The 23774-nt window shown below is 34.7% G+C and overlaps 1 protein-coding gene across 3 annotated transcripts; it reads right to left on the bottom strand.

Moving 5' to 3' along the window:
* Positions 1-1854: 1854 nt before the first annotated feature.
* LOC102803631 (uncharacterized) lies at positions 1855-22840 on the bottom strand. Of its 3 annotated transcripts, none has more exons than XM_085508079.1 (21): positions 22402-22840; positions 20548-20712; positions 19392-19586; positions 18904-19095; positions 17702-17896; positions 17320-17484; positions 16646-16831; positions 15443-15637; positions 15061-15225; positions 14393-14578; positions 13190-13384; positions 12808-12972; positions 12133-12324; positions 10932-11126; positions 10550-10714; positions 9505-9699; positions 7769-7933; positions 6616-6810; positions 6128-6319; positions 5297-5386; positions 1855-4277 (listed from the first exon to the last, which is right to left on the bottom strand). In XM_085508079.1, the coding sequence occupies exons 1-21, from the start codon at positions 22796-22798 to the stop codon at positions 4078-4080; spliced, it is 3990 nt and encodes a 1329-aa protein (XP_085364205.1). In that variant the 5' UTR covers positions 22799-22840; the 3' UTR covers positions 1855-4077. The 3 variants fall into 3 exon arrangements, with proteins under 3 accessions (XP_085364205.1, XP_085364206.1, XP_085364207.1); XM_085508080.1 differs by having other exon boundaries at positions 12133-12288; XM_085508081.1 differs by lacking the exon at positions 18904-19095.
* Positions 22841-23774: the final 934 nt, after the last annotated feature.

Raw genomic sequence — 23774 nt, 5'->3', positions numbered from 1 at the left:
AAACAAAACAACAACAATTATAAATGCATCGTGGTAAAATGACAACATTGGTTGAAACTTGAAAATTGTTCGTTTTCCATATTTCATTATTGTCTATTTATTGTATTGTATATTTATTTTATCATCTTTCATATTATTATCAGTGTACACCAGCATTTGTTTGAGTGAAAGCTGAAATGCAACATATAATTATGCAAATACTCATGTACTTTAAATTGTTTGTACGTACCAGTAATTCAAAGCACGTGCACGTTATTTCATAATATATTATTCTATGCATTGCAATAGCACATAGACAACCAACAATATAAGAATATTACCATAACAAATATTGTCAAATAGCATTATATTTAATATATTTTGACAGGTCCACTGAAAATGTGTTATATATTCTCCTACTTAACGCAGCGCGGTGAGGTGTCAATCAAATCTACTGTAATCAAGACATTTGCAGACATTTTGTAATTTTGCAATTTATATTAAACAAGCTAGCTAGTGAGCACATCGAGGAGTTTGTTTAATTAATGTGTCATATGTTATCATGTTTTCATCTGTTATATCAATGTACATGTTTTACTGAAAAATGTCATTCATTAAATAATTAAAAAATTGTCAATAAATACTGGCATAGCGAACCTTTTTGGAGAAATCTGCCAAATTTGAGCTCCCATTTTTGTTTATCTTCCAAATCTGACTGCTCAATGAGTTAATGTTCTTACTTTCATCTCTTGACTCCAGGAATGTGGACACAGTTCCTCGCTATTGTGAACAGCTGTACAGCGATTAAGAAAATGTGAAAATACCGATTTAGAAACAGTGGTCTTGTCTTTCGTGAGTGTTTTACATCATCATTTGATCATCATTCGTGTTTTAAGTATTTCAGTGATACTAACAACTGTCGATGTGGAGAGTTGCAAAGTTCGAAAAGACTGCGATTACGTCAATGCAGCGGCGGTAAAGTAAAATTATTTTCAGCACAAACGGCTTCATAATACAGCGGCTTTAGAAAATTATTAGGCAATGTTGAAAGGTCAACTTAAAGGTCTTGTCACTTACACAGATTCAGAGAGCCCATTCATAAATACTAATTGTAACTGTCTATTAGGACAGGCTAATTGCCTAATTAATTTATCAACCCGACTACAAAAAACAAAATACTATACGTTGGATTCACTCTATTCTGAAAAACATAGATTCAATTCCGTAATACGATCTATTAATTCCTTCTTAGAAAATATCATTCCAAAGCTTCGCTGTTTCAATGAAACGATAATTGAACTGCTAAATTATTTATCGATTAGATTTGACACTATGTAGTTTAGCCTTTGTAACAATTTGTAACGATGAATCATTATTTAAAATGTTTGTTTTCGATATTTCTAAACGGGGATGAATGGATCTGGTTCATCGATAGAATTTTAAAATTTACCAATACATAAACAGCTTCCTACACTTTGAATTGACCTAATCCACATTTTGAATGATTTTTCCATGTCCTAATTTGAGGTTATCAAGGACGTTTTTAGTCTACTATATGATCTACGATCCAAGAAAATGGGCATAGTTAACATGTGATTAAATACAATCTCTAATACACCTTTCTTAAAAACCACTACGTCTAGGGACCTAGCGCTTCGATTGGGAAAATTATGACACGAAAGAGGTTCAAAACGTCGATATTGTTTTGATCTAAAATCAATGAAAATTACGTTATTGGGAAATCCTACTATATACTAGATGACGAACGACAACACTATGACCGTTTAATTCTCGTATTATTAAACGTCACGTTAGGTACCCCGGATCCTCACGTTCACAAACCTTTCAACCAAGCAAAGACACACACAGATGGTATTCGTGTCAACCTCTAGTAGCCGCCGCCTCATGGATAACTGACTTTATTGCCTTTCCAAAACACAGTCTACTACATGGAAGTTTAAGATCTTGAGGCGTGGCCTCCATACATTCCATTCATGTAGCCAATCACACAGGAAGTATTTAACACGCCATTATATATTTGATTAATTGTTCACTATATTGGAAGTTTAATCATATAAAACAGCAAAGTTTACAAAATATGTACGTTGGCAAAGTTTATATCTGTAATTTGTACTTTGTATAAACCCAAATGATAACAGGTTGTGGGCGAGCGCTGAATGATCTCGCCCAGCTTTCCACTAGAAACCAATTGCCAAGCCATAATCAATGAATTTCGTCATAATTGCCAAAACACGAACCGATATTTAACCTCATGAAAAGATAATCATGACAACACCACCAAACACAAGTGTTCATTTGAATGGCATTGCCTTCTAACGTATACATGCTGACGTCACAGTAGCTTTATGTAACGCTATTTATAGAATTGGTGTATTGTGAGAATTCGACGTATATATAATTACATAAACAGAACATTAGATCTGATATACGCACAGTTGCCATTTATTGGTAATCAAGTTGTCAATCGTAGCATTCTCTATAAGATATGTAGAAAATACAATTATTACATATGTACTGTAGTTTATTTTGATTCGTCCCTGAAATCAAAATCGGTATTTCCACACCTCATATGCAAATGAGGTCTGAGAACAAACAAAGTAGCCCCTTCAGGAGTAGCGTTTTTCGAAACATATCAGAAATAAACAATATTTGGAAGTATGATATTTTTTTCTGAATGAATATACTTGCCGAGTGAAATAAAATTTGAGCAACAGTAATGGTAATTTTAGGCAGTCACTTATTTTTACTAAAACTAATTTGCATATGACCCATGCAATAATATTTTCGGTGTTTTCACGGTCGATATGCAAATGAGCATGGTATTTCAATTGGCTACCGAATTATTTTTATTTTGTAAACACATTTTCGGCTAGTATTTGTCCGGTTCAAATTGTTCAGCAGCATTTGTGCCATGTTACGTGTACATCACATGGAATACTACGATTGGGAGAACTTAATGTATGTTGACCACCTGGAAACTGAGTTTTATAAACTTTGAATGGCTCTCGGAAGATCCACTCGGTGCCGCAGCCGGAACCCGAAGTAAAATCAGCGATTACTATGGAGCCGCAACCATCAACATCGAGATACCAGGAGGTTTCTGCTGGCGACGTTGCAAAGTTACTCAGTTCAAATAAAGATTACCAACGCCAAATGAGCAACATTTAACCGGTAACCAAGACTCAGTAAATTGACGACCAAAAGCAACATCACAAACGAAGTTGTAGTGTGCAGCTCAGCGACGACCGATGTCGACGAAAGTCATCCCATCAATGGAGTACCGCAGTTGCACGGCACGTTTGCCAATGCACAGATCTGTAGAGGAACTTAAACTGTGTATCATAGTCGTCCAATTCAAGTTCTGGTTCTGTCATGGTTACAACTAAACGTCCACGAGTTATTTATTAGGACAGTGACTCAGATTAGACGTCTTATTATTTGACACGCGTTGCTAGGACGTAACACTATCTTGGAACATATTAATGGGCAATGGGATTCCCCGACCTTAATTCCATTCCGGTTTGTTCCACGTTCTTTCTTTAATATGAAATAATCAAATATAGATGCGGTGTATTCTGCTGTACTTTCACTCGCTTCGCTCGTGAAAGTACGGCCGCAGGATATACCGCATCACTCGTGAAAATGACTTCCATACGCAACGAAAGCCATGGGGAGGGTGTGGGGTTCCGTCATATTATATTTCAATGTATTTCCAAGGTAATTTTATAAAAACTGAACCAAATTTGTACAAATACAAACATATATTGTGTATACATTTATGTTATATATACAGAAAGCCAATTTCGTCACAAAAGAAAGCAAACTGTTTGTCGTCCATGTGAATGTAATATCCTTCTTTTTTTAGAGCGTTTGCTTCTCGACTTTAGTTTTATTAATTTGGTATTAGTATACACATACGTCTGTGTGTATCCGAGAGATATTAAGTTTTAGTTGGTAATTTACTACTTATGTGTGCTTATATATACCGGACCTAAAGTTTTTAAACTAGATAAACAATTTTTGTGACTGTTTACCTGAGCCTTTGCTCTTTGAATTTCAAAATAAGTCATTGAAGATTTAATAACCACTATGTGGGAATTGGGGTTTTGTATTTACAAGACTGCGAGTCAAATACAGCAGGGGATCTGAGTGATGGCTTGGGGCATAGAAGCCTTTAGGTGCGAAACCATTATTGTCTGAACCATCTTGCTGCCAGCCGCTGATCGGTATACCGGTTGTGGCGGTACCTTCTTTAGCAGCAGTCTCTTTTATATAGGCTGTAAAATAAACAGAACGGACAATTCATATCGTATACAGGTAAATAGTGTCACGGAAAGACAACAACAATACGTAGAATAACGGTAAAAATGAAACTGTCTTTTGATATTATTATTTATAGCCTCCCAGAAACCATTGCATAGCAATATTGCATTTTATTATACCAATCTTGAAGCCGATCACTGAGTGTTGTGTCTTCCTTCATTCAATTAATGATACATCAAAATAATACCATTTTTGCCAAAAAACTAACAAGTAGACATATTTACACACTCATGTAGTACAGACTTTTTGGTATGAATTGATGTATTCTAAAAACTGATTTGCATATAATTATCGTATTGTTTTGGCAACACTAGATTTTTTTTAGGAACAAAGCACTTTAGTTATAAGATAATTTCATATCTCATGCAGTATGAAAAAAATATCAATAACAATCAAATATAAAGTCATAGTAACAACATTTACATGAGCAATAGAGAGATTGGGTATTCATATACAACACATTGTGATATGGCTTCATGATTAGAGCAAGGAGGCCACGATAAAAGAAACATTGACACTCCTACTGCGGATCTCTTATCAATGTACCATATAACCATATTGTAGTTTGGCATTAAATTTCGATTGGCTGTTGCAATATCACGTGATTAAGATTAAAATGGCAGCCAGTCATTGGTCAAGATACCCTTAAAAGGAGAAATCGGAATACCAATCGAGGAGATCCCCGACCCGAGGATCCCCATGCACGAAGGACGTCCCCGAGACCTCACCCATGTCTTTATGACGGAACTGTTCTGTTTTGTCGTTTTACAACGACGAACTAACTCTACTTATTGGCCTGAGGCAGTTGATCCCAAAGTTTACTTACTCACATTTGCCAACTTATGATCCGAACCAGGTCGATATATTACATTCCTTTCCCCAAAAACTGAAACTATTCCCCGACTCCGAACTATGACTAATTACAAAATGACGATATTATTATAAATTAACGTTTAAGTGACACAGCTCTTACTTGTCCAATTCCTTTGCACGCCAAATATATTTGAGTTTTGGTTTTGCTTTTGGTCAACGTCATCTTCAGCGGTTGGACCTTGGATGGAAGCTGTAATATAAACAGGAAGAGCATTTTGCAAAAAAAAAACATAAATATTGCCTATACAGGTAAAGTATGGCGCATACACATCCTTCCACAAATTTTTTGTCTGACATAGAATCATAGAATGTATGAATCATTTTTAGCAATGATATTGCTAGAAACATATTCTTTGACAAACGATTCAATATGGTCAGGGAGAACAGTAAATGAGAAAGCAACAAGATGGCATGGCATTTTCATTTCTTGATTGAAATTACTTGTATATATATATATATATATATATATATATATATATATATATATATATATATATATATATATAATATATATTATTATGACATCGACCTTTTTAAGTTATCAAGAAATTAAATGCAACAGCAAATGTTTTGCATAACGAAAATTAGGTCCTCTTTTCTAAACCATTCTACATAGAAAATCAAGAAAAACTTGGCATGTACACTTATTTTAACAAGGATTAATTGCAGATTTGCATAACTATATTGTAGTTTTGAGAATATGTTTGGTAACCTTTGAACAACTGGTTATAGCTTGCTAAACATTGCATTATCATAAATGTGTGATTCCTTTAAAAAACATTTTGTTAAAATTCAAAATATTGTTAGTCTTATATATTGGAGAACATTGGCTTTATTGTTGTACATTGACAGAGATGACACAAGAGTTACTTTGATATAAATATTACAAAGATTTTAAACCACACAACAGTTACAAAAGCACATTTCTTACCTGTTTCAATATTTAGCCCTGTGAAAGAACTGTTAATGGCGTCATAAATATTGGGTTCTTGCTTTTGGCGCAGAAAATGGGGGCTAAGAGTCGACATATTTAGTTTATTATCTTGTTGACCGTGCTTTCGGCTGCTAAAGTACGCACCATTTTTGTCTGTGGAATTGTTAGCAACACAGCTGTTGATTAAGGCTGTAACGGACAAACAGACTAATGTGTAAGAAAGCAACAACTTATATCATAGGAAGGTAACAATGTTTTGTCAAATTTGGGAATGCACCAGTAAATACTTTGCATGACGAAAATTAGGACCTTTTTGTAAACCATTAATTGTACATGGAATAACATGAAGATTCACGTGAGACTTACTGTTGTTGCTTAGAAAAACCTTTGTATATGCAAATTATAATATTGCTATTAGTTTAAAAATAGTTGACAATCAATTCTATATTAATACGTCATGTTCATAGAAAACAATCTGGTCTTACTTGTATGCTTCTCTTGCTCATCAATGACGTGTGATGGGGTACGGACTCGAACAATATTGTATGTGGGGATCTGCCTTGGAACATGGAGGCCACGAGAAAAGAAACCATTATTGCCTTCACTATCTGTCTGCCTGCCACTAATGTAGGCACGGTTTTGGTCAATGTCATCTTCAGTGGCTTGGCCTTTAATGTAGGCTGTAATTTAAATTGGAAGAGCAATTTGTAAGAAAACTTAAATATTACAAAGTTGTGGGATGGGGTCCTGACATGAGTAATGCTGTGCTCGGGCCTTTGACCCGCAGCACGGAGACCATGAGATGTGAAACTATTTTTTTCTTGTTGATATTTCCGCCAGCGTCTGATTGTTGCAGCATTTTTGAAAATGCTTTCTTCAGCAACAGTCCCTTTGATGGACAATGAAAATAGAATGAAACAATTTAGGATAAGCGAAAAAATTAATATATATGACATACAAAAGTGAAACTGTGTCAGCAGAAATGTAACTACGAATGCTTGGCAAAATGTATATATTGTGTATATACTTTCATTCCAACCACTAAAATTCTGCAAATTCTTCATAAAAAAGTGGCATGTACACATATTTCAACAAATATGCTTCACAAACTTCCACACAAGGCCTAATATGCTGGGTATTGACAACACAAAAATGATGATCAACAATAATTAGTAAAGAAATAGGACAGCATTTACATGAGCAGCTGCTGTTATTTGTTTCAATCGTCAGCACTTTAATGGCGCGCGGGTGACGTGTAAGTCACTGTGATCTAGTCTATGAAATGCTTGATATAATGCAATGTGGGCGATGAAGTAGAAACTAGTCTATTCATGAAGATATTGCAATGCTTATGTTTGTGCAAGAGAAATAGATAGCGAAAAATGTCTACTATAAACATGCTATAAATATCAAGCAATATTCCGGAGATTTATCATCATATAATTTTTATTAGCAGTGGTAAGAAGAGCTATCACAACTGAGCATAAATCCGAACTATCAAAATGGGTGTTGCAATTCAGGCTCTGTTCTTGATTTAACTTGAACGCTATTAAAATACAAGAATTTCTGTCATTTTAATAAATAAATGACAATCAATGCTATATTCATACGTATTTAAAAAAAACAATCTGATTTTACTTGTTTGTTTTCCTTTCTCGTCAATATAGTCACACGGCTCATGCCCTGGAGTATGGAGAGCACGAGATGAAAATCCAATACAATCTTGACGATCTTGCTGCAAGTCACTGATGTATGCACCGTTTTGACCAATATCATCTGCTGCAGTTTGGCCTTGGATGGAAGCTATAATATAAACAGGAAAACCAATTTTCACAGAGATATATAGTAGATTGCAAACACAAGATATCAAGATATTCTTTAGCTTAAACATACAACAACTTTTTACAGGATAATCCATATGATAATTCAGAATATCCCAAAATACGAGAATTGCGGTTATTCTAAAAAACATATGACAATCTACCCCAGACCATTCGTCCCGGTGTTATCGCTATCGCCACCCGAGACTCCAGCTTGTCTCCTATACAATTTTCCTTCCGCCCACTTAATTTTAATATTCATATGACCTTTGCACTGACATCGATAGCCAATCGCATTCGACCGCGGACATCACTCTAAATAAACAACTGAATAAATTAATATACCATATTTGGAAGATAGCGGGTAAATTCAACGTTGTTGGTGTGTTCGTGTGTTGTTCGCACGAAACGAGTTCATGTTCCGTTATCTTTCGCAAGTAAAACAGGTCGATATGTATTAAACATGGCATTTGTTTTCTTGTTTTAACCCCCTTATTACGCAAGCTTCCGTCGAAGTGGTGTTTTTTTCGACGATTTGTGGCATGTTGCAAAATGAATGAAACATTGCGGCATTCTTAGCGGTGGATAAGGGATCGACTATGTCGTCACATTTATGTCTCGTTTGAAAGAGAATAAACAACCGCTCAGAAAAATATTTTGCTAATATTTAAGTGCGGTGCCTTGAAATCGCCTGCCCGACGTCCAAATTTCAAAAGGATGTTCGATTTGCAATGACGACCGTTCATATGTACTAGGCGACGTTACTAATTACTACTAGGGTTGGTGTTTGCATTAAGAATTATAGAACAAAAGATCAGCAAAGCGGTGCTTTTGTCGGCGATTTTGTCAAAGGGAATATTGATAAAATGTTGCAAAACAGAATCGCGAGTTGGGTGAAAAATTGCGCCGGCGGCATTCTCAGGATGGCGACACCCGAGAAACACCGTGTCACGGTGCATTCGTGCATCAGTACACCGAAGAAATACATACATATTGTTGCGGACGACTATTGTAGACTGTGTTCGTGTAGTCTTCGAGTTTGTGGACAGTTAAAGTCGTGTGTGAATTTATTCAAGCCAGGAAAAGCAGGAGGGATAACTTATGGAAATCGTCTTTCCAATTTGATCCAGTGCGACGTTGTGAAAAGAGCGACTCTGTCGTCTCATCTATGTCTAGTTTGTAAGAGAAAGATAGATAGCGCAGAAAAATCCGCCAATAATGTAAAACAGTGGCGTGAAATTGTCAGTCATTCTAATATCTCCCAACCTGTGAACGAAAGGGTTAAGCGTGCTGCCTTGAAATCGCCTGCCAAAACTAAAATGGCGCGTGTCACGTGACTTTGTTTACTAAAGATAGCGTGGGCGTTTGATTGACACTCAACTCATTAGTATTCCACCAATCACAGCTACATCTACTTTCTGGATGTGCGCAGTCAAATTGTATAGGAGACAAGCTGGAGTCTCGTGTGGCGATAGCGATAACACCGGGACGAATGGTCTGGGGGTAATGACAATCAATTGTATATTTATTTTTCAGAAAAGCATCTGATCTTACCTGTTTCCTTCCCATGCTCTACAAAGGCGTGTGATGGGGTGTGGGTTTGGAAACTATTGTGACTGGGCTTCTGTATTGGACTATAGAGAACATGAGATGAGGAAGCATTATAGTCTTGATGATCTTTCTGCCAGCTATTGAAGTATCCACGGGTTTGGCCAATGTGATCTTCAGCAGTTTGGCCTTTGATGGAAGCTATGATATAAAAAGGAAGATCAATTTAAAAAAAAGAAACATGAATATTACCTATACTGGTGAAGGAGTGTCAACATCGTGAATGTAGCAACAGTCAGTCCCTTTGATGGACAATGAAAATAGAATGAAACAATTTAGGATAAGCGAAAAATTTAATATATATGACATACAAAGGTGAAACTGTGTCAGCAGAAATGTAACTACGAATGCTTGGCAAAATGTATATATTGTGTATATACTTTCATTTCAACCACTAAAATTCTGCAAATTCTTCATAAAAAAGTGGCATGTACACATATTTCAACAAATATGCTTCACAAACTTCCACACAAGGCCTAATATGCTGGGTATTGACAACACAAAAATGATGATCATCAATAATGAGTAAAGAAATAGGACAGCATTTACATGAGCAGCTGCTGTTATTTGTTTCAATCGTCAGCACTTTAAAGGCGCGCGGGTGACGTGTAAGTCACTGTGATCTAGTCTATGAAATGCTTGATAGAATGCAATGTGGGCGATGAAGTAGAAACTAGTCTATTCATGAAGATATTGCAATGCTTATGTTTGTGCAAGAGAAATAGATAGCAAAAAATGTCTATTATAAACATGCTATAAATATCAAGCAATATTCCGGAGATTTATCATCATATAATTTTTATTAGCAGTGGTAAGAAGAGTTATCACAACTGAGCATAAATCCGAACTATCAAAATGGGTGTTGCAATTCAGGCTCTGTTCTTGATTTAACTTGAACGCTATTAAAATACAAGAATTTCTGTCATTTTAATAAATAAATGACAATCAATGCTATATTCATACGTATTTAAAAAAAACAATCTGATTTTACTTGTTTGTTTTCCTTTCCCGTCAATATAGTCACACGGCTCATGCCCTGGAGTATGGAGAGCACGAGATGAAAATCCAATACAATCTTGACGATCTTGCTGCAAGTCACTGATGTATGCACCGTTTTGACCAATATCATCTGCAGCAGTTTGGCCTTGGATGGAAGCTATAATATAAACAGGAAAACCAATTTTCACAGAGATATATAGTAGATTTCAAACACAAGATATCAAGATATTCTTTAGCTTAAACATACAACAACTTTTTACAGGATAATCCATATGATAATTCAGAATATCCCAAAATACGAGAATTGCGGTTATTCTAAAAAACATATGACAATCAATTGTATATTTATTTTTCAGAAAAGCATCTGATCTTACCTGTTTCCTTCCCATGCTCTACAAAGGCGTGAGATGGGGTGTGGGTTTGGAAACTATTGTGACTGGGCTTCTGTATTGGACTATTGAGAACATGAGATGAGGAAGCATTATAGTCTTGATGATCTTTCTGCCAGCTATTGAAGTATCCACGGGTTTGGCCAATGTCATCTTCAGCAGTTTGGCCTTTGATGGAAGCTATGATATAAAAAGGAAGATCAATTTAAAAAAAAGAAACATAAATATTACCTATACTGCTGAAGGAGTGTCAACATCGTGAATGTAGCAAACACATTCGTTGAATGAGTGATACCGTTCCCATTTTTTCTATCCACTAATTATACATAACAACTTTTTGTAAAGTGAACTGGCACATACACATCTTTCCACACATTTTTTGTCTGACATAGAGTTATACAGTTTTGAACCTCGAACTCTATGTAGATCACTGACTTTGGACTAATATCATGTCCATATTATAACTATTAATAAATCCTGCCGGACCTGCTGTATGAATCATTTTTAGCAATGATATTGCTAGAAACATATTCTTTTACAAACGATTCAATATGGTCAGGGAGAACAGTATATGAGAAAGCAACAAGATGACATGGCATTTTCATTTCTTGATTGAAATTACTTGTAAATATTATATATAATATAATATTATGACATCGACTTTTTAAGTTATCAAGAAATTGAATATCTGGAAAATATTCTGTGTTTCTTGTGGGAATGTAACTTGTTGCCGTAATACGTTTCAATACATACATTGCTTGGGCTGATTTATCTGCTAAATACAGGTAAAAATGTGTCTACGTCGAGAATGCAACAGCAAATGTTTTGCATAACGAAAATTAGGTCCTCTTTTCTAAACCATTCTACATAGAAAATCAGGAAAAACTTGGCATGTACACTTATTTTAACAAGGATTAATTGCAGATTTGCATAACCATATTGTAGTTTTGAGAATATGTTTGGTAACCCTTGAACAACTGGTTATAGCTTGCTAAACATTGCATTATCATAAATGTGTGATTCCTTTAAAAAACATTTTGTTAAAACTCAAAATATTGTTAGTCTTATACATTGGAGAACATTGGATTTATTGTTGTACATTAACGGAGATGACATAAGAGTTACTTTCATATAAATATTACAAAGATTTTAAACCACACAACAGTTACAAAAGCACATTTCTTACTTGTTTCAATATTTAGCCCTGTGAAAGAACTGTTAATGGCGTCATAAATATTGGATTCTTGCTTTTGGCGTAGAAAATGGCGGCTAAGAGTCGACATATTTAGTTTATTATCTTGTTGACCGTGCTTTCGGCTGTTAAAGTACGCACCATTTTTGTCTGTGGAATTGTTAGCAACACAGCTGTTGATTAAGGCTGTAACGGACAAACAGACTAATGTGTAAGAAAGCAACAACTTATATCATAGGAAGGTAACAATGTTTTGTCAAATTTGGGAATGCACCAGTAAATGATGATCAACAATAATGATCTAGTCTATGAAATGCTTGATATAATGCAGTGTGGGCGATGAAATAGAAACTAGGCTATTCATGACGATATTGCAATGCTTATGTTTGTGCAAGAGAAATAGATAGCAAAAAAATTCCATTATAAACATGCTATAAATATCAAGCAATATTCCTGGGATTTATCATCATATAATTTTTATTAGCAGTGGTAAGAAGAGCTATCACAACTGAGCATAAATCCGAACTATCAAAATGGGTGTTGCAATTCAGGCTCTGTTCTTGATTTAACTTGAACGCTATTAAAATACAAGAATTTCTGTCATTTTAATAAATAAATGACAATCAATGCTATATTCATACGTATTTAAAAAAAACAATCTGATTTTACTTGTTTGTTTTCCTTTCTCGTCAATATAGTCACACGGCTCATGCCCTGGAGTATGGAGAGCACGAGATGAAAATCCAATACAATCTTGACGATCTTGCTGCAAGTCACTGATGTATGCACCGTTTTGACCAATATCATCTGCAGCAGTTTGGCCTTGGATGGAAGCTATAATATAAACAGGAAAACCAATTTTCACAGAGATATATAGTAGATTTCAAACACAAGATATCAAGATATTCTTTAGCTTAAACATACAACAACTTTTTACAGGATAATCCATATGATAATTCAGAATATCCCAAAATACGAGAATTGCGGTTATTCTAAAAAACATATGACAATCAATTGTATATTTATTTTTCAGAAAAGCATCTGATCTTACCTGTTTCCTTCCCATGCTCTACAAAGGCGTGTGATGGGGTGTGGGTTTGGAAAATATTGTGACTGGGCTTCTGTATTGGACTATAGAGAACATGAGATGAGGAAGCATTATAGTCTTGATGATCTTTCTGCCAGCTATTGAAGTATCCACGGGTTTGGCCAATGTCATCTTCAGCAGTTTGGCCTTTGATGGAAGCTATGATATAAAAAGGAAGATCAATTTAAAAAAAAAAGAAACATAAATATTACCTATACTGGTGAAGGAGTGTCAACATCGTGAATGTAGCAAACACATTCGTTGAATGAGTGATACCGTTCCCATTTTTTCTATCCACTAATTATACATAACAACTTTTTGTAAAGTGAACTGGCACATACACATCTTTCCACACATTTTTTGTCTGACATAGAGTTATACAGTTTTGAACCTCGAACTCTATGTAGATCACTGACTTTGGACTAATATCATGTCCATATTATAACTATTAATAAATCCTGCCGGACCTGCTGTATGAATCATTTTTAGCAATGATATTGCTAGAAACATATTCTTTTACAAACGATTCAATATGGTCAGGGAGAACAGTATATGAGAAAGCAACAAGATGACATGGCATTTTCATTTCTTGATTGAAATTACTTGTAAATATTATATATAATATAATATTATGACATCGACTTTTTAAGTTATCAAGAAATTGAATATCTGGAAAATATTCTGTGTTTCTTGTGGGAATGTAACTTGTTGCCGTAATACGTTTCAATACATACATTGCTTGGGCTGATTTATTTGCTAAATACAGGTAAAAATGTGTCTACGTCGAGAATGCAACAGCAAATGTTTTGCATAACGAAAATTAGGTCCTCTTTTCTAAACCATTCTACATAGAAAATCAAGAAAAACTTGGCATGTACACTTATTTTAACAAGGATTAATTGCAGATTTGCATAACCATATTGTAGTTTTGAGAATGTGTTTGGTAACCCTTGAACAACTGGTTATAGCTTGCTAAACATTGCATTATCATAAATGTGTGATTCCTTTAAAAAACATTTTGTTAAAACTCAAAATATTGTTAGTCTTATACATTGGAGAACATTGGATTTATTGTTGTACATTAACGGAGATGACATAAGAGTTACTTTCATATAAATATTACAAAGATTTTAAACCACACAACAGTTACAAAAGCACATTTCTTACTTGTTTCAATATTTAGCCCTGTGAAAGAACTGTTAATGGCGTCATAAATATTGGATTCTTGCTTTTGGCGTAGAAAATGGCGTCTAAGAGTCGACATATTTAATTTATTATCTTGTTGACCGTGCTTTCGGCTGCTAAAGTACGCACCATTTTTGTCTGTGGCATTGTTATAGCTGTTGATTAAGCCTGTAACGGACAAACAGACTAATGTGTAAGAAAGCAACAACTTATATCATAGGAAGGTAACAATGTTTTGTCAAATTTGGGAATGCACCAGTAAATGATGATCAACAATAATGATCTAGTCTATGAAATGCTTGATATAATGCAGTGTGGGCGATGAAATAGAAACTAGTCTATTCATGACGATATTGCAATGCTTATGTTTGTGCAAGAGAAATAGATAGCAAAAAATTTCCATTAAAAACATGCTATAAATATCAAGCAATATTCCTGGGATTTATCATCATATAATTTTTATTAGCAGTGGTAAGAAGAGCTATCACAACTGAGCATAAATCCGAACTATCAAAATGGGTGTTGCAATTCAGGCTCTGTTCTTGATTTAACTTGAACGCTATTAAAATACAAGAATTTCTGTCATTTTAATAAATAAATGACAATCAATGCTATATTCATACGTATTTAAAAAAACAATCTGATTTTACTTGTTTGTTTTCCTTTCTCGTCAATATAGTCACACGGCTCATGCCCTGGAGTATGGAGAGCACGAGATGAAAATCCAATACAATCTTGACGATCTTGCTGCAAGTCACTGATGTATGCACCGTTTTGACCAATATCATCTGCAGCAGTTTGGCCTTGGATGGAAGCTATAATATAAACAGGAAAACCAATTTTCACAGAGATATATAGTAGATTTCAAACACAAGATATCAAGATATTCTTTAGCTTAAACATACAACAACTTTTTACAGGATAATCCATATGATAATTCAGAATATCCCAAAATACGAGAATTGCGGTTATTCTAAAAAACATATGACAATCAATTGTATATTTATTTTTCAGAAAAGCATCTGATCTTACCTGTTTCCTTCCCATGCTCTACAAAGGCGTGTGATGGGGTGTGGGTTTGGAAACTATTGTGACTGGGCTTCTGTATTGGACTATAGAGAACATGAGATGAGGAAGCATTATAGTCTTGATGATCTTTCTGCCAGCTATTGAAGTATCCACGGGTTTGGCCAATGTCATCTTCAGCAGTTTGGCCTTTGATGGAAGCTATGATATAAAAAGGAAGATCAATTTTAAAAAAAAAGAAACATAAATATTACCTATACTGGTGAAGGAGTGTCAACATCGTGAATGTAGCAAACACATTCGTTGAATGAGTGATACCGTTCCCATTTTTTCTATCCACTAATTATACATAACAACTTTTTGTAAAGTGAACTGGCACATACACATCTTTCCACACATTTTTTGTCTGACATAGAGTTATACAGTTTTGAACCTCGAACTCTATGTAGATCACTGACTTTGGACTAATATCATGTCCATATTATAACTATTAATAAATCCTGCCGGACCTGCTGTATGAATCATTTTTAGCAATGATATTGCTAGAAACATATTCTTTTACAAACGATTCAATATGGTCATGGAGAACAGTATATGAGAAAGCAACAAGATGACATGGCATTTTCATTTCTTGATTGAAATTACTTGTAAATATTATATATAATATAATATTATGACATCGACTTTTTAAGTTATCAAGAAATTGAATATCTGGAAAATATTCTGTGTTTCTTGTGGGAATGTAACTTGTTGCCGTAATACGTTTCAATACATACATTGCTTGGGCTGATTTATCTGCTAAATACAGGTAAAAATGTGTCTACGTCGAGAATGCAACAGCAAATGTTTTGCATAACGAAAATTAGGTCCTCTTTTCTAAACCATTCTACATAGAAAATCAAGAAAAACTTGGCATGTACACTTATTTTAACAAGGATTAATTGCAGATTTGCATAACCATATTGTAGTTTTGAGAATATGTTTGGTAACCCTTGAACAACTGGTTATAGCTTGCTAAACATTGCATTATCATAAATGTGTGATTCCTTTAAAAAACATTTTGTTAAAACTCAAAATATTGTTAGTCTTATACATTGGAGAACATTGGATTTATTGTTGTACATTAACGGAGATGACATAAGAGTTACTTTCATATAAATATTACAAAGATTTGAAACCACACAACAGTTACAAAAGCACATTTCTTACTTGTTTCAATATTTAGCCCTGTGAAAGAACTGTTCATGGCGTCATAAATATTGGATTCTTGCTTTTGGCGTAGAAAATGGCGTCTAAGAGTCGACATATTTAATTTATTATCTTGTTGACCGTGCTTTCGGCTGCTAAAGTACGCACCATTTTTGTCTGTGGCATTGTTATAGCTGTTGATTAAGGCTGTAACGGACAAACAGACTAATGTGTAAGAAAGCAACAACTTATATCATAGGAAGGTAACAATGTTTTGTCAAATTTGGGAATGCACCAGTAAATGATGATCAACAATAATGATCTAGTCTGTGAAATGCTTGATATAATGCAGTGTGGGCGATGAAATAGAAACTAGGATATTCATGACGATATTGCAATGCTTATGTTTGTGCAAGAGAAATAGATAGCAAAAAAATTCCATTATAAACATGCTATAAATATCAAGCAATATTCCTGGGATTTATCATCATATAATTTTTATTAGCAGTGGTAAGAAGAGCTATCACAACTGAGCATAAATCCGAACTATCAAAATGGGTGTTGCAATCCAGGCTCTGTTCTTGATTTAACTTGAACGCTATTAAAATACAAGAATTTCTGTCATTTTAATAAATAAATGACAATCAATGCTATATTCATACGTATTTAAAAAAAAAAAAACAATCTGATTTTACTTGTTTGTTTTCCTTTCTCGTCAATATAGTCACACGGCTCATGCCCTGGAGTATGGAGAGCACGAGATGAAAATCCAATACAATCTTGACGATCTTGCTGCAAGTCACTGATGTATGCACCGTTTTGACCAATATCATCTGCAGCAGTTTGGCCTTGGATGGAAGCTATAATATAAACAGGAAAACCAATTTTCACAGAGATATATAGTAGATTTCAAACACAAGATATCAAGATATTCTTTAGCTTAAACATACAACAACTTTTTACAGGATAATCCATATGATAATTCAGAATATCCCAAAATACGAGAATTGCGGTTATTCTAAAAAACATATGACAATCAATTGTATATTTATTTTTCAGAAAAGCATCTGATCTTACCTGTTTCCTTCGCATGCTCTACAAAGGCGTGTGATGGGGTGTGGGTTTGGAAACTATTGTGACTGGGCTTCTGTATTGGACTATAGAAAACATGAGATGAGGAAGCATTATAGTCTTGATGATCTTTCTGCCAGCTATTGAAGTATCCACGGGTTTGGCCAATGTCATCTTCAGCAGTTTGGCCTTTGATGGAAGCTATGATATAAAAAGGAAGATCAATTTAAAAAAAAAGAAACATAAATATTACCTATACTGGTGAAGGAGTGTCAACATCGTGAATGTAGCAAACACATTCGTTGAATGAATGATACCGTTCCCATTTTTTCTAGCCACTAATTATACATAACAACTTTTTGGAAAGTGAACTGGCACATACACATCTTTCCACACATTTTTTGTCTGACATAGAGTTATACAGTTTTGAACCTCGAACTCTATGTAGATCACTGACTTTGGACTGATATCATGTCCATATTATAACTATTAATAAATCCTGCCGGACCTGCTGTATGAATCATTTTTAGCAATGATATTGCTAGAAACATATTCTTTTACAAACGATTCAATATGGTCAGGGAGAACAGTATATGAGAAAGAAACAAGATGACATGGCATTTTCATTTCTTGATTGAAATTACTTGTAAATATTATATATAATATGATATTATGACATCGACTTTTTATGTTCTCAAGAAATTGACTATCTGGAAAATATTCTGTGTTTCTTGTGGAAATGTAACTTGTTGCCGAAATACGTTTCAATACATACATTGCTTGGGCTGATTTATCTGCTCAATACAGGTAAAAATGTGTCAACGTCGAGAATGCAACAGCAAATGTTTTGCATAACGAAAATTAGGTCCTCTTTTCTAAACCATTCTACATAGAAAATCAGGAACAACTTGGCATGTACACTTATTTTAACAAGGATTAATTGCAGATTTGCATAACCATATTGCAGTTTTGAGAATATGTTTGGTAACCCTTGAACAACTGGTTATAGCTTGCTAAACATTGCATTATCATAAATGTGTGATTCCTTTAAAAAACATTTTGTTAAAATTCAAAATATTGTTAGTCTTATACATTTGAGAACATTGGATTTATTGTTGTACATTAACGGAGATGACATAAGAGTTACTTTCATGTAAATATTACAAAGATTTTAAACCACACAACAGTTACAAAAGCACATTTCTTACTTGTTTCAATATTTAGCCCTGTGAAAGAACTGTTAATGGCGTCATAAATATTGGATTCTTGCTTTTGGCGTAGAAAATGGGGGCTAAGAGTCGACATATTTAGTTTATTATCTTGTTGACCGTGCTTTCGGCTGTTAAAGTACGCACCATTTTTGTCTGTGGCATTGTTAGCAACATACCTGTTGATTAAGGCTGTAACGGACAAACAGACTAATGTGTAAGAAAGCAACAACTTATATCATAGGAAGGTAACAATGTTTTGTCAAAATTGGGAATGCACCAGTAAATACTTTGCATGACGAAAATTAGGCCCTTTTTGTAAACCATTAATTGTACATAGAATAACATGAAGATTCACGTGAGACTTACTGTTGTTGCTTAGAAAAACCTTTGTATATGCAAATTATAATATTGCTATTAGTTTAAAAATAGTTGACAATCAATTCTATATTAATACGTCATGTTCATAGAAAACAATCTGGTCTTACTTGTATGCTTCTCTTGCTCATCAATGACGTGTGATGGGGTACGGACTTGAACAATATTGTATGTGGGGATCTGCCTTGGAACATGGAGGCCACGAGAAAGGAAACCATTATTGCCTTCACGATCTGTCTGCCTGCCACTAATGTAGGCACGGTTTTGGTCAATGTCATCTTCAGTGGCTTGGCCTTTAATGTAGGCTGTAATTTAAATTGGAAGAGCAATTTGTAAGAAAACTTAAATATTACAAAGTTGTGGGATGGGGTCCTGACATGGGTAATGCTGTGCTCGGGCCTTTGACCCGCAGCACGGAGACCATGAGATGAGAAACTATTTTTTTCTTGTTGATATTTCCGCCAGCGTCTGATTGTTGCAGCATTTTTGAAAATGCTTTCTTCAGCAACAGTCCCTTTGATGGACAATGAAAATAGAATGAAACAATTTAGGATAAGCGAAAAATTTAATATATATGACATACAAAGGTGAAACTGTGTCAGCAGAAATGTAACTACGAATGCTTGGCAAAATGTATATATTGTGTATATACTTTCATTCCAACCACTAAAATTCTGCAAATTCTTCATAAAAAAGTGGCATGTACACATATTTCAACAAATATGCTTCACAAACTTCCACACAAGGCCTAATATGCTGGGTATTGACAACACAAAAATGATGATCAACAATAATGAGTAAAGAAATAGGACATCATTTACATGAGCAGCTGCTGTTATTTGTTTCAATCGTCAGCACTTTAAAGGCGCGCGGGTGACGTGTAAGTCACTGTGATCTAGTCTATGAAATGCTTGATAGAATGCAATGTGGGCGATGAAGTAGAAACTAGTCTATTCATGACGATATTGCAATGCTTATGTTTGTGCAAGAGAAATAGATAGCAAAAAATGTCTATTATAAACATGCTATAAATATCAAGCAATATTCCGGGGATTTATCATCATATAATTTTTATTAGCAGTGGTAAGAAGAGCTATCACAACTGAGCATAAATCCGAACTATCAAAATGGGTGTTGCAATTCAGGCTCTGTTCTTGATTTAACTGGACCGCTATTTAAATACAAGAATTTCTGTTATTTTAATAAATAAATGACAATCAATTCTATATTCATATGTATTTAAAAAAAAAAACAATCTGCTTTTACTTGTTTGTTTTCCTTGCTCGTCAATATAGTCACAGGGCTCATGCCCTGGAGTATGGAGAGCACGAGATGAAAATCCAATACAATCTTGACGATCTTGCTGCCAGTCACTGATGTATGCACCGTTTTGACCAATATCATCTGCAGCAGTTTGGCCTTGGATAGAAGCTATAATATAAACAGGAAGACCAATTTTAAAAAAAGGAATATAAATATTACCTATACTGGTGAAGCAGTGTCAACATCATGAATGTAGCAAACACATTCTTTGAATGAGTGAGACCGTTCTTCTAGCCACTAATTATACATAACAACTTTTTGTAAAGTGAAGTGGCACATACACATCCTTCCACACATTTTTTGTCTGACATAGAGTTATACAGTTTTGAACATTGACAACATTCCCTTGGAAACGATTAGCAGTAGTGAGGAGAGCTACCACAACTGAGCAAAAATCCAAACTTCAAAATGAGTGTTGCAATTCAGGCTCTGTTACTGATCTACCTGGAACTCTATGTAGATCACTGACTTTGAACTAATATCATGTCCATATTATAACTATTAATAAATCCTGCCGGACCTGCTGTATGAATCATTTTTAGCAATGATATTGCTAGAAACATATCCTTTGACAAACGATTCAATATGGTCAAGGAGAACAATATATGAGAAAGCAACAAGATCACATGGCACTGTCATTTCTTGATTGAAATTACTTGTAAATATATATATAATATATTATTATCACATGAACTTTTTAAGTTATCAAGAAATTGAATATCTGGAAAATATTCTGTGTTTCTTGTGGAAATGTAACGTTTCAATACATACATTGCTTGGGCTGATTTATCTGCTAAATACAGCTAAAATTGTGTCAACATCGAGAATGCAACAGCAAATGTTTTGCATAAAAAAATTAGGTTCTCTTTTCTAAACCATTCTATATAAAAAATCAGGAAAAACTTGGCATGTACACATACTTTCATAGGGATTTATTGTAGACTTCAACCACCTTTGCATAACTATATTGTAGTTTTGAGAATATGTTTGGTAAACCTTGAACGATTGGTTATAGCTTGCTAAACATTGCATCACCACAAATTTGTGATTCCTTTGAAAACCATTTTATTAAAATTGAAAATATTGTTAGTCTTATACATTTGAAAGCAGCTGGAGTATCCACCGACGCGCAGCGGCGGTCGATGCGCGGAGTACTGTCTGAGTATATACTTTGAGGTATTCTCGTAATAACCTTATTATTATACATCTTTTCGTTCCAAGGGTACACCATGGGAATGCCAAAATTCAAAATGTTTAGAACAGAATCAGCGAACTTCTTTGTGTGGAGTCCGGTCAACTCTGGTGGCAGTCATGTTTGTTTTTATTATTAGAGGACGCTTACGCGCGTAATTATTCCATATTTGGAATTCGCATTTCCTAATATGGTAGGATGAAAATACCCGTAAAATACCGCAAAATTACGACACGCTGCAACTTATGGCGTTACGGTGACAGATGTATAATAATATACATTATACAATCTTCTTGAGGCTATTTTATCTGTCAAAATTTTAATATGCAAATTGTTTGTGAAAAAAATATAACAAGATTCACGATTCGTTTCATAGTTTGTATAGCACAAACTAACAAATATATATGTGATACAATACCGTCACGTGATACAATACCGTCATCGTCATTGTAAAAATTCCCGTGAAAGAAATATCGTTAGCTAGACATGTACGTGTGTATTATTTTGACGAATATCAAAAGGTCATAGAATATGGACTCGGGCGCTTGTTTTAACAACAAACGATATATTCAACTAAAACGACCTTTTTACAATCCCCAACTCACCTTTTGTAGCCCATGTCTTCCATTCTTCTACGATCCACGTAATTTTTCCCTCAAACAGAGGGTCATTACGTATTCTTACCGATGCTCCTCCGTTTTTAGTAGTATCCCGTTTCCTCAACGTGTATGGATTCAATGTCAATACTTTCCATGCAGTAATATATTCCACAACTCCAAGGACTTCCAACTTTTTATAAATGTAAAGTCGTCTATTTCCGGCGTATACTCGCCATTTGCTGTTTGCGCTATATACAACGATCTTCTCGATCTGGGATGGACTTATTCTTTTATACAACAATTCTTTGAACGTATCTAACAAATGCCTGCCATCTCTAAACTGACCTTTTATCGAGTCGTGAAGAAAATAAATTTCAGAAGGTTTCAGTTGTATGTCCGCCATTACTGTTTCCTAACTATGTCGTGGTATTCAATCTGTTTTTGCACGCATGCGCAGAAGAACTGGACTATTCAGTGAGTCAAACGTTCTTAGAATTATTTATTTATAGACATTAACTCATTAGGGCGCGAAACCCTTTTAAAATTGCTGTGTTTATTGGCAATCCGCTCCGCTAGTATCTCACTCTTCATTTCTAGGATTAAAAAGCACGGTCATGGCTCGTTCTACTCATTCTATATTCTACTGTGGGCATGAATTTACTGGTTTTTTATGTCTATTTTCATTAACGAGAAAATTGACCTCAAACTTGGGGTAACTTTTCACCAGCAACGGCTTTTAACTCTTCTATGATTTTTTTTTGGTTTGGCTGACTCTGTTCATACTTGACAGGTCGTACCGTCACTAATTGGAATACTTTCGCCTCAAATTTATTACCACCTACCAGTCTTGTAATATCAGTGTTCAAATGATCATGCTGTTTATTTTGGCTACGTTGCACACCGGTAAGAGATCACCGGCGCCGACTTTGTTACACTCTATATTAAAACCTTAATATAATAAAGAAATAATAGGTCCCTAGGGCTGGCAGCACATTGGCAAACCATACCCCTATTGCAGACGGAATGTAAATTTTGTACCCCCTAGACCAGACATATTGAAAAAAAACACCCCCTATTTCAGACATATATTGAGAACATCCTGCAGTTTTTTGCAGTGGCGTGTGATCAACTCAAACAAGTTCTTGTGTATGCAACTTCTGTTGGTGTCGTTGTTTGATGAAGAAAGATGAGAACTATTGACATGATTATGAATATGATCCTTTGTTTGATAGTTTAATACACAATGCACACAACTTTGTCAGGATTCTTATTCCATCAGATACCATTACGCAATTTTATGTTCAGCTCCGAGTAACTTTGGCATGAAAACAGGGCAGAAAACCCAGAAAAAAGCAGAAAAGGCGCGAAAGGAGTTTCGG

This window comes from Saccoglossus kowalevskii, chromosome 14, assembly GCF_978046115.1.
Source record: "Saccoglossus kowalevskii chromosome 14, keSacKowa6.1, whole genome shotgun sequence".
Lineage (NCBI taxonomy): Eukaryota > Metazoa > Hemichordata > Enteropneusta > Harrimaniidae > Saccoglossus > Saccoglossus kowalevskii.
The sequence above is the reverse complement of the archived record's forward strand: the minus strand, read 5'-3'. Positions and strand labels throughout refer to the sequence as shown.

What these genes read in the sequence shown, in the direction of transcription:
- LOC102803631 (XM_085508079.1), bottom strand. Translation starts at nt 22,798, where the DNA reads ATGGCGGACATACAACTGAAACCTTCTGAAATTTATTTTCTTCACGAC. An exon ending in AGGGCTAAATATTGAAACAA is followed by an intron (nt 15,638 to 16,645) that starts GTAAGAAATGTG and finishes TTTATATCATAG; the next exon opens with CTTCCATCAAAGGCCAAACT. An exon ending in CGAGAAAGGAAAACAAACAA is followed by an intron (nt 12,325 to 12,807) that starts GTAAAATCAGAT and finishes TGTCCGTTACAG; the next exon opens with CCTTAATCAACAGCTGTGTT.